Consider the following 12,583-nt stretch of genomic DNA (forward strand, 5'->3'; position numbering starts at 1 on the left):
CTTGTTTTACACTGCTATAGAGCAACCTGACACGAATCACATCACAAAAAACTATGTAGATTTTCGGGAAGCTCTTTCTCTTATTTTGGCGATCCAGCACGTCCTGTCAACACTTGAGTGTGTGTGCTTCGGCAATCTCCGCTCCCTCCGCCTGTGCATCGGCCATCTCCGCTACCCTCCCCCCCCCCCCCCCCCCCTGCAAACCCCACTCCGTTGTGATTGGTTACCTTCCTTCCGGAACACTTTCAGTGGCGGGAAGCGCGAGCATGGACCTATAAGGGCGCGAGGCAGACGCGAGGCAGACGCGAACAGGGAAGTGACAGCATTACCATACATGGAAACATCCGCGTGGTGACGTCCCAGGGTTACATGCGACGTCACAGGGTTACAAAGGGTTAGACCGCTCTGAAGACGTGACTTCTCCACTGGCTAGAATAGTGTTTAGTGCTAGGCACAGACACCCCAGACGGTCAGCAGGGAATACGTCGAAATGCATGTAAGTCATTATTTGATAATTTAGTATGGTTAAGCATGACTATGAATCATCATAACAACGTTTATAGGTCATAAAAGTCAAAAAGCATCATAGGTCCTCTTTAAGCGCATAATATAAAAAATATAAAATCCCCGAATAATAACGGGACTATTCGGAAATAATCCGTATCGAACTCATTATCCGTGCTTATCCGAATATGGGAGTGTTGTAAATCTCTCTTTCAACGGCTCTGGCCCACCCTAATATAACTGGCTACAACTGGCTCTTCTCTTAGACCTAGATTTATTTTCCAACAGGAATTACAACTTAAAATTCTATGAAGATATCAGTTATGTCTTTATGACTTTTGAATTGTGTCGATGCCAGTAACATAGTGTAGTAGATTTGAATAGCCTCTACTACCAGAGTTGCAGAGCAAGCATGTTTAAAGGTTGCGGGGTCACTGGTGAGAGACGATAACACCTATAAAAGGACTTGTGTTCGACTTGTTGTGATGAAAGAAGTTGAAATCCTCTGTAAATGACCTGTCTGGAAATCTTCTGAATAAACCTGAAACACTGATGAAAAGTCCAGTCTGCCGCCTTTGTCTTTTGTCAAGCCATGGGGAACAATTCGGCTACCACAATAGTCATAGCAAAATTAATTGCAGTGCAAGCTCTTCATAGTGTCTTGTAATTTGACCAAACAATTACAAAAAATAATATTTTCATATATTTAGCATAGCTTTAAATTTCTTCACATATTTCTATCTTTTATCTCTAATTGCAGTGCTGGGCAGACTCCTCAGAAGATGCGGCAGCTGTTTAACAGTGAGCTGCTGGACATCTACTGTTCTCAGTGCTGCAAGAAAGTCAATTTACTCAATGACCTGGCGGCTCGACTTCGAAACCTAAAGGCCAACAGGTATAACACACACACACACACACACACACACACACACACACACACACACACACACACACACACACACACACACATGTATATATGCTAGCCATTATATTAACCCCTATATAGAAACATGTTTGTACTCACCCAAGCACCATCGTTACTTGCGTTCCCGTTTGACATGGCTAAAACCTGATTTGCCTTCCTGCATCAGTCAGGGGTATCTAATGCCTCATTTCCACCGAGTAGAGCGGGTCGGGTCAGAGCGGGACAGCTCACTTTTAAGAATCTCGGTGTTGTTTCCACCGCCGACCCTACCTTTACTGGTAGGGCGGGATTTATGACCCTACCTTTACGGGTATGGCGGGGTTTCGGCTGGACTGCGATAGCCGCCGCCAGAATGTGGGTCAAACTATCGGGCTGTGGAACAGCTGTGGTCAAGCCAGCAGTCTCTCGTTTTTGCTGGGTCAAACCAGCCGCTTCTTTATTTAATCCCCCCGTGTTGTTGTGAGCACAGAAACGGCTCGGTGCAACTGATACAGTGAGCGAACAGTGCTGGCTGCGGCAGCTATGTGACATCGTAGCAGTGGGACACAGTGTAACCAACTGATTAATTTATTGACGAGGAAAAACACCACACAATAAACAGTGCTGTGCTCACATTTTCGACAAAACACAAGACTCTCTTCACTCTTGCCGAGATGACTACACATTGCGGAAATGATTCTTTCGACCAATCAAATGACGGGGGTGTGTCGTTCCGCATTTTCGGACCGCTTTCAGGCGGCTAGTACCCCTACGGAGGAGTACTGAGATCGGGAGCGGCTCAGAGCGGTTAGGTGCGCTTAAACCGTACCCTACCCAATTTTTGGCAAATGAAAAGCCAAACTACCTGGACCGAACCGCTCCGATCCGACCCGCTCTACTCGGTGGAAACGAGGCATTAGGCAACAAGATAATATTCCCACAGGCTCTTTGTTTGAACGCGATTTAGCATCTATGATCGATTGCTCTTCCTTGGGTCCCCAAAGTTTTACTCTGAATTTCATACATGGGATTTTGCAGTTGAATTTGGCACGTTGAATTTTTTAACGTTGAATATTTGATTTTGAATTTGAGAACATAGTAAAATAAAGGTGAGAATTAGTTGTTTAAAATTTAATGAGTTAAATTCAGAGGCAAAACATTCAGATACATTATTTAAATGCGGCAAAACATTCAGATACATTATTTCAATGCTGCAAATAATTCAGATACGTTATTTCAATGCATAAATATTCAGTGCTTAAAATCCAATGGCTTTTTATTTTCAAAATCCGATGACACTCATTTACTTCCATACTCAAACACTCAAAGTGTTGTGAAAGGAGAAAGTGTGACAACTTAAAGTTGCATATTTAGTGAATATACTTTTCTGCATTTACTGTTAACTTTGTAATATATTAATATATTTTTAATGTTCAGGGGCCGTATTCACAAAACATTTTAAGGCTAAGAGTAGGTCCTAACGTGCTGATTTAGGAGTAACACTCAAAAATAAGGGGCGTTTCACTCCTAATTTTAGGACTCCTAACTTTTTAAGATAAGTGTAATTCACAAAGCATTTTAGCGTTAAAACTAGCTCCTAAATCTATGAAAAGCTAGGAGTCCTCGAGAGGACTCCTAAGTCACTAAGAGTAAATCACAGACAACCATTTGATGGTGTTTTGGAGAGATTTAATGCTATTGAGCTTTATAAAAGGTAGCCTACCTTTAATAGCTGTAAGGGTTTAATGATCGTAAAGCTAGCCTATATTTAGAAAGTATAGACACATTTATATTTATTATATTTATATAAAACATTATTTATTAAGTTCCTTTTCCTGCAGTTGCTTTGGGTTTACGATGCACTGAAAGTTACTGTTGGTGTCACGTTTGGGTTTAATGTCCTACTAGAGTAGGCCTATATGTGGCGCTTCGCAGTATCTCCTCCGTTCCACAGATCCGCTACTGTATAGTTGCGCGTCTCGCCTTTTTCCTTCAGCATGTACTTTACGATTTCGCCGGCTGGTGTTTCTGAATTGTGAATTTCCTGGTTTGTCGCTGTCTGACTATTGCTGCATAGTCCGCCGTTGAGAAAAATACAGTGAGAGTGCATGGCTTGCAGCTATTCAATGAGGATATTTTTTCCGATTCAAATCATTGTAAAATTTAAAATGAATAGACCTATGTGGCGCTATTGTAGGTTAATTGTGAACGAATGTGTGGGAAACCCTGCAGTATCTTGGTTTCATGTTAAATCAGTGTCACTTGTCATTAATTGTAGGCTATATAAAAACTCTTTACTTTAATACAGTGACACACTATGGATATCTCCCACAGTGTTTCTATCATAAATTCACTCTTAGGGACTCATTCCCTCTCAGCCAATCACTGTGGGCATAGAAGGTATGAACATGACGTCATCCATAGCAACAGGGTCAACCACGACCTCTATTCTTAGCTTAAGAGTCCCTCCCATTCCTTAGTAAAAGTTGGTCTTAGCAGCTTTGTGAATAGGTTTTAAGAAATTACTCCTTACTAAGAACTTTTAGTGCTCCTTAGGAGTACTCTTAGCGCTAAGATAAAATGTTTTGTGAATACGGCCCCTGGTCAAATTACAGTCTTTTAAAAAAAATGCATTTAAATTATATATAAAATAAATTAAATTCAAGTATGTTTTACCCATGTAAAATGTTGATCAGCTAGCAAAGTATTGATACTCTTTGAATACACCAACAACAGAGCTATTTAACTCCTCTAAGAAACCACAAGAGAGATAGCAAATTAGTTTAGTAGGTTATTAGCTAAAATAGACACTTTGACCTGGCTCTATAGATGGCTCTATCCATGATGTTAACGCAAGCAGCTATGCTTTTTTTAAATTTAGCAAGCTACAAAAATAATTGTTCTCAACATAACTTTATTTTCAACTTCTTACCACTAGTCCAGCATTTGTCTCCTTTCCGTCTCTTCTCCGTTTTTCTCCAGTTGTTTTTCTGTCTGTTAGTGACGTGACTTGATTGAGTGATTGACAGGCGAGGCCCAAGGGGAGGGACCTCGGCCATCCACTGTGTGTGTGATTGGGCCAGGCCCGGCCCAGAACCAATCATGATGAATGGGCCAATATTTCATTGGCCTTTCAGGTTAAGTTGACAGTCTGCGCGGCCGAGAGGGAAGGGACCTCGGCCCTTGGCTGTGTGACTTGGCCGGGCCGGGCCGGGTCCACAAAAAAAATAAAAATAAAATATATGTTGCAACTTATAATGTAATAAAGACTCATAATGTAATAACGGCTCATGATGTAATAATTTCAATGAAATAAAAGTTCATAATGTAATAATCGGCTCATAATGTAATAAAATCACGGACGCATAACGTAATAAGGGCTTTGCGCATAATGTAATACTGTTAGGGATGTCCATGGTTAACTGGTTAACCATTAACCGTTAAGAAGATCTTTAACCGGTTAATACTAAAGGTTAAACGGTTAAAAAAAATTAAATCACCTTAATTTTGAAATCCAAACTCTTATTTTGATATCGCGAAACCGGATGTAAGAATGCCAACTGTCGGTAAAGAATGAAAAGAGTCGTGTAGACTACTCTCAACTTTATAATAGGTCCATGGTACGCTCCCGGAAAGATAGCCTGTCAAAACTTATGGTCACAACACTCCCCTGCCATGTGTTTGTATAATTTAATTAACAGCGTGGGCTCCCGCTATCTTAACATAGCGCTAGCATTAGCCTTCTTGAGGTGGATGCTGTCCTGCATCTATCACCGTCTCAGTGAGTGTGAGAGAGTGACAGACAGGCAGTGAGTGCCCCTGCACAGACAGAGAGGTCTGCCATGCTTGTGTGCGAGGATCAATAGCGATAATCCGTCATGAACAAAAGCGTAAAGTACCGTTCTGCAATACTGATAACGTCGGAGCTTATCAATACTACGGTCTTTCAAAATGTTGCCCCGTGCTCAGCACCACTTAGCACCGGGTTTCGGTAGAATACCCCCTAAGCCTGTGTGTGTGTATAAATGTCCCTTTTCAGTCACTTATTTCACTTTCTGCTCCTACATTCGCATACTAGACCTCTTCTCACAACAGAGAAGGTGCCGTGTGAATGTCAAAATGTATGTTAAATTAATATGCAGGTCCTTGGAACAAAAAAAGGTCGGGAGCCCTGCTTCATGTATTTCACTATAAATAGGCTACATTAAATCTTGACGGTTAAGCGGTTAATAACCGTTAATTCTTGTGGTTAACCGGTTAAAGAAACATTTCTAAATGGCCATCCCTAAATACTGTAATAACTTATTACATTAAGAACCTTATTGATACCGCTCATAATGTTATGACAGTTCATAATGTAATAATAGCGCATATAGTGAGAAAAGTGTTGCATTATCATAATTTAACCTCTCAAACTAAGCTGCAAGTAAAAGCAAAAGGCATTGGCTTCAGTGCATTAGTAAACTAAATTTGTGAAACCAAGTATTATTTAATAGTAATTGCACTCTCACATTTTATTGATGTGAACTAACAGTTGAGCCACTAGGATTCTGAGAACGCCGTGCTCACTTCTACTGTGACTTTTGCAGGTAAGCAGCCCTATTTGTGACCTTTAAAGTTCAATTAATATCTTTGTTAAACCAAGCCATACACCAGGGGTGGATAACCTACGGAGCCCCTAAAGGGCCATGGAGAAAAAAAAAAATGTTGGTCAAAAAAAAAAAAAAAAATCAAACTCGAGATCTCGAGTTTAAAGTCGAGATATCGAGTTCAAAGTCGAGATCTCGAGTTCAAAGTCCAGATCTCGAGTTGAAAGTCGAGATCTCGACTTTGCCTTCAAACCTCACTCACCGTCACCAATGGTGGTCCATGCATCAAAGGCATATCAATTGATTTATGGGAAACCACACAACAGTGTCATGGAGGAGTACTTGGAGCATTCTTTTCTCACACTAACACCAAACTACAACCTATTAGGCCTAAATCTAACGTTTATTATGCACATTGGAGAGAAAAGTGACAATGCTTCACTTCATTTTGGCGCACCATGGACAGAGCAACCCGATCTCACACCGAGGCGGGTTGCTTGCAACGAGAGCGGAGGTCTAATTGTCAACACACACACACACACACACACACACACACACACACACACACACACACACACACAATATGTAGACGGTATACATTTGACTATATCAAAACGTGAACGTTTCCAAGACACAATGCCGCCTACACTTGAGGAGAACTCTGTTTGGCTGTATTGGCTGGTCTGATGAAGGCTAGTATGAGTCGCAAAGAGTAATTTGCACCGTATTAGACTATGTCCGCGTTCTCCAGTGACTCCATATGATCGGATCTTGAAGCACTCACAATAGTGCAGGCAAAATATGAAATTCAACCGGATTATGCGAAAAGCTTTCCATACCTGAGACACGAATTGTGGACTCCGATCGGAGACCACATCAGTCGGGATCCCGTGCAGGCGGACCACATGCTGGACCAGGAGGTCAGCAGTTTCAGGCGCTGTGGGGAGCTTGGGCAGTGGAACAAAATGAACAGCCTTGGAAAATCTGTCAACAATGGTGAGTATGGTTGAATTACCTTCGGACAACGGCAGACCAGTGACAAAGTCGAGACCGATGTGACTCCAGGGACGGCCAGGCACAGGGAGGGGACGGAGCAAACCTGAGGAGGCCCATTTCTGCTGCCTTAGATGCTGTCAAGTCGACCACCGACTCGCTCAACCTGAAAATAACCGCCATGGAGAGCACTGTCAGACCACAGCGACCGGATCACCGCCCTCGAGCAGACATGTGTACGTTTGCAGTCTGAGAATACACAGCTTATGGCTAAAACTGAAGATTTGGAATCACGGTCACGTTGCAATAAAAGTTCATGGCTACCTTTTTCAACAAGGTCCTGGGCGCAGGATTTTTTTCATCCCCGCCGGTGCTGGATAGAGCTCGCCGCGTTGGCCCAGCGTGCTCGGTGGAGGAAGGCAGGGAGTCCAGACCTAGAGTCTTTGTCGTCAGGTTCCACTACTTCAGCGATAAGGAGCGTGTTCTGAGACGAGAGAGGGATGCACAGCAGCTCAGGTACCATGGACAGATTGTTTACTTTTTCCCTGACATGACTGCCAACATCGCCAAGAAGAGAGCGTCCTTTGCCAGTGTGAAACGCTCCCTATACGAGAAGAAAGTCGGGTTTTCCCTTCTGTTTCCTGCCCGTCTGCGCGTGGACCACGGCGGAGAGAGGAGATTATTTGACTGCCCCAAAGAGGCCCAGGCTTTTTACGATTTGCAATTTTCTGCTCGCTGAGGATTTTCAGACTACTGAACTCTCTCATCCTGTAAGGTACAAACAGACTTTACCCTAGATATTGGCCACTTAAAGAATATTTTCCCAGCTGACGTATGTGGGGTGTTGTTGTTGTTTTTGTTTTTAAACATTTATCTAGGCTACTCCATCTAGGGTGACCAGATGTCCCGCTGTGTACGTCCCGCAAATTGAGACGTTGTCCCGCATTGTCATTGTCAGTGAGCCCCCCTTTTAAATGCGTGTTTTATAATCTGGCATTTATCGGATAGCTGTGTTGAGACGGCAGTCTCCGTTTGTGTGTGTGTGTGAGTGTGCGTCTCTGTGTGTGTGTGTGTGTGTGTGTGTGTGTGTGTGTGTGTGTGTGTGTGTGTGTGTGTGTGTGTGTGTGTGTGTGTGTGTGTGTGTATGTGTGTGTGTGTGTGTGTGTGTGTGTGTGTGTGTGCGTATGTGTGTCTCCGTTTGTCTGTGTCGAGCTGCTGGGCTCAGTGGGCTCTGTGAAGGTGCTGCCATCTTCAGCGTTTACTCTCCTGTTGCTTCAAAAGCCAACTCACGTATGTCCAGTGAAATGCTATTGTGAAGCCAGTGAAGTGTACCTCACGGCCCGAGGCTGTTTTCATTGTGGCTGGGGATTTTAATAAAGCCAACTTGAGGAAAGTACTGCCGAGATACTGACAACACATCAGCTTTCCTACGAGAGGCGAAAACACGCTCGACCATGTTTACTCTCCCTTCCGCGACGGATATAAGGCTCTCCTACGACCCCCATTCGGCAAATCAGACCACAGCTCAGTACTGCTTCTGCCTTCCTATAGGCAGAGACTCAAACGTGACAGGCCGGTGACGCGGACCATTCAACGTTGGTCTGACCAATCAGACTCTGCATTACGGGACTGTTTCAGCACTACAGAGTGGGATGTGTTTAAGGACGACAATTTAAACACACACACAGAGGCGGTTATTTGCTACATTGGCAAATGCATTGATGACGTCGTGCCGCGGATTACTGTAAGGACATTTCCCGATCAGAAGCCCTGGGTTAATGGAGAAGTCAGAGCCAAACTTAAGGCACGGACTGCTGCCCACAACCCAGGTGATTTGGAGGAGTACAGCAATTCCAGGTATGCACTCAGGAGAGCTATTAACACTGCTAAGAGACAATACAGGGACAGAATGGAGTCCAACTTTGAGGGCTCCAACTCAAGACACATGTGGACCGGACTCAGAACAATTACTGACTTTAAAGGGACTACGAGTGTGACTGAGGAAGTGTCTCCATCTCTTCCAGATGACCTTAACACCTACTTTGCACGTTTTGAGAGCTACTCTCCGGCTGAGGAAGTACAGACGGACCAGGACCCCTGCACACTAGCAATAACAAGGGCAGATGTGTGCAAAAGGCCCCTGGACCTGATGGAATACCTGGCCGGGCTCTCAGGGTGTGTGCTGACCAGCTGGCAGGTGTGTTTACAGACATTTTCAACATGTCACTGCTCCAGTCTGTGGTCCCACATGTCTCAAAAAGTCCACCATCATCCCCATCCCCAAGAAGTCAAAAGCATCCTGCCTCAATGACTAACGCCCAGTAGCACTCACCTCCATCGTCATGAAGTGCTTTGAGCGGTTAGTCAAATCATTCATCACCTCCTCCCTCCCTCCCTCCCTGACTCACTGGACCCCATGCAGTTCGCATACAGAGCAAACAGGTCCACAGACGACGCCATCGCCCTCGCCCTCCACACTGCCCTCTCCCACCTGGACCAGAAGAACACATATGTGAGAATGCTGTTCATTGACTACAGTTCAGCATTCAACACCATTGTGCCCTCTAAGCTCGCTGTGAAGCTCAGGGACCTCGGTCTCAACATCGCCCTTTGTGACTGGATCCTGAGCTTCCTGACGGGCAGACCCCAGGCAGTGCGAATAGGAGGCGCCACATCATCCACCTTGACTCTCAACACCGGCGCACCCCAGGGCTGCGTGCTCAGCCCTCTCCTCTACTCCCTGTTCACACATGACTGCGTGGCCACTCACAGCTCCAACACCATCATCAAGTTTGCTGACGACACGACCGTCATCGGCCTGATCACCGACGGCGACGAGACGGCGTACAGAGAGGAGGTGAGAGGCCTGACATCTTGGTGCCAGGACAACAACCTCCATCTCAACCTCAGCAAAACTAAGGAGCTGATTGTGGACTACAGGAAGCGGCAGGGAGCCGGGCACACCCTCATCACCATCAACGGGACGGCAGTAGAGAGAGTCAGCAGCTACAAGTTCCTCGGGGTCCACATCTGCGAGGACCTGACCTGGACTCACCACACCGACGCCATCACAATGACGGCAAGACAGCGGCTCTTCTTCCTCCGCAGGCTGCGGAGGTTCAACATGGACTCCAGGATACTCTGCAACTTCTACAGGTGCACCATAGAGAGTATCCTGACTGGCTGCATCACTGCCTGGTACGGCAGTTGCTCCGCCCTCAACCGTAAGAGATTACAGAGGGTGGTGAAAGCTGCCCAGCACATTACCAGGACGGAGCTGCCATCCATGGAGGACCTCTACACTCAGCGCTGCAGGAAGAAGACTAACCGGATTATTAAAGACCCTCATCACCCCAGCAACAAACTGTTTCAGCTGCTCCCGTCTGGTAGACGTTACCGCAGCATCTGGTCTCGCACCACCAGACTCAGGGACAGTTTCATCCCATAGGCCATAATACTGTTGAACTCCTGAGCTACTTAGCTCACCACAATGACACTTTCTAACATGCCACTTTATAACTCGCCACTTTATTACATGTCACTTCATACCAGTCGACGTCTGGATAAACACGTCTGTTTACATTTATTTAGTTTTGTATTTAGGTCTCTGCTATTCTTGTGTTCCTCTATACACCTAATTATTATTATTACTATCAGTGGCGGCTCGCCCATAGAGGGCGATAGGGCGCCGCCCTCCTTGAGCCATATCAGCAAAAAACGAAAATATAATAATGAATAATAATGATGTTTTTTTGGTTTTTTTTTGTATTAATAATCATAATTTATGATTTCAATACAGTTTTTACCTGCATCTAAGTCTGAATATCATTGTACAATCAGCGTCTGTGCTCTGTACCGTCACTCTGGGGCGATGTCGGGCTGGTTGAAAATCGCCCCCAGCGCTCTCATAGACATCAATGTAAAACTTTTTTTTTTCAAACTGCAAGCCTCGCAATGCAATCTCTTTGGGTTCCGGGGGTGCTCGCCCTAACGTGTTGTCGTCATACGTACAGTAAACAATAAACCAATTACAGTGACTGATACAGTCACATGTCCAGTATGCAGCCCAGAGCGGTCATATTCAAGACCAACACAACTTTATATCAACTCAGGCTAGGCTGGCAAGCTACTTACTTGATCGGACTCGGACTAGGTCTTTCCCAGACAAAATGTAACCATCAAGCAAGTATCTACCAAGATGGATTGGGGGATCTTATAAACGCGGATTTTCACGGGGCTCGTTTGAACGGCTAACGAGGCTAGCAGGATGCTAATGCGCTAACGCTCTGTCCTGCTGCCGCTGCATGATGATATGGGCCGTGTCTGAACTGCCATACTAGCGTCCTACATCCTACATACTCACCATCTATATACTGCATACTCTCTACTCAAAGATCGATTGTGTATGCGAGCTGCGTCTAAAACGTTCTCAGTTGAAGTATACTCAAGCAATGAAGAATTTCTTCTTCTTCTTATAAGATTCAGGCAGTTTAGACACTGTTAAGCTTATAACCGCCCTCTACAGGTTAGATATTGAACTAGATTTTTACAGTCCTGTGTTCATCATCTGTGTTTTAGACCTCTTGTTTTATAATAATGATGTTTTGAGGCGGAGGATCCCTCCGACGCTCTCTGTCCGGCTCATCAGCACTCAGCTGTCTGTGAGTTGAGCTGGACGAGCCGCGGTGTGTGGAACAGCGATCTGTTCTAATCTCTCTCCACTATCAGACTCACAACACTCATTTCACTTAGTGACTCTAATGTTGTTAGGTATTTATCTTCATCTCTTATCTATTGTAAGAGTGTATGAATGACTGCACGTACAGTTGTCAGATCGCGGAACCCCAAACAATGTTGTTGCCTAGCAACTTGCTCGAAAATATTTCATTTTCCTGGGCGGGTAGAATTGACCCAGTGCATTGTGGGGCGGTTGAGTAGGAAAAGTATACGATCGATTCATACCCAAAATCTTCCCGGAAGTTAGTACTCATCCGGGAATTTCTCACATACCCAAACTCGCATACCCAACCGTCACATACTCAAATTGAAGTCAAAATGAGTATGAGTAGGACGTTAGTATGGCAGTTCAGACACGGCCCTAGACTGTATACTGGCTTTTTATCCATCCTGATGGCAGCACAGAGACCGCATGGATAACTTTGGGTGTCACCCCTATGCATCATCTCTCAGAAAAGGTAAAACAAACATTAAACATGAATCTGCATATACGAGCCAGCGCCGTTCAACAGCTGATCGGCTATTGAACGGCGATCAGCTGTTGATCGTCGTTTAGCTGACAGCTGCTTTCACCGTCCGACATAAACCCGCCTACCAAGTGCTGTAGACAGTAGTAACCCAAACCAATGTGATGATTAGCACTGTTAATGTTGCACATGCTATGCCAGCATCCATTTTTGTCTCCTAACTTTTAAAGGAAGCCTATCTGAGGAGCACACTGGTAGATGACAAGTTATCTGTGATGGCCACAGCCGGATAATTAAATCATTTTAGAGCTAAAATAATTTTATTCAAGAAATTAACTAACTTAATTTCCAAAAATACTGTACAGTGCAATGCTTGTCTAATGTTGCCA

The 12,583-nt window shown here is 44.6% G+C and overlaps 1 protein-coding gene across 1 annotated transcript in view; it reads left to right on the plus strand.

Annotated features, from left to right (window-relative positions):
- rab11fip4a (RAB11 family interacting protein 4 (class II) a) overlaps positions 1-12,583 on the plus strand; it is a gene marked incomplete at both ends in the record, with an annotated part of 213,437 nt that overhangs the window by 110,577 nt on the left and 90,277 nt on the right. The window contains one exon of the mRNA XM_080044274.1: positions 1,265-1,399. Within this exon, the coding sequence (XP_079900400.1) occupies positions 1,265-1,399 (135 nt within the window). The remainder of the gene's footprint in view (positions 1-1,264; positions 1,400-12,583) is intronic.

Source organism: Ammodytes marinus (assembly GCF_949987685.1).
Source record: "Ammodytes marinus genome assembly, chromosome: 16".
Classification (NCBI taxonomy): domain Eukaryota; kingdom Metazoa; phylum Chordata; class Actinopteri; order Uranoscopiformes; family Ammodytidae; genus Ammodytes; species Ammodytes marinus.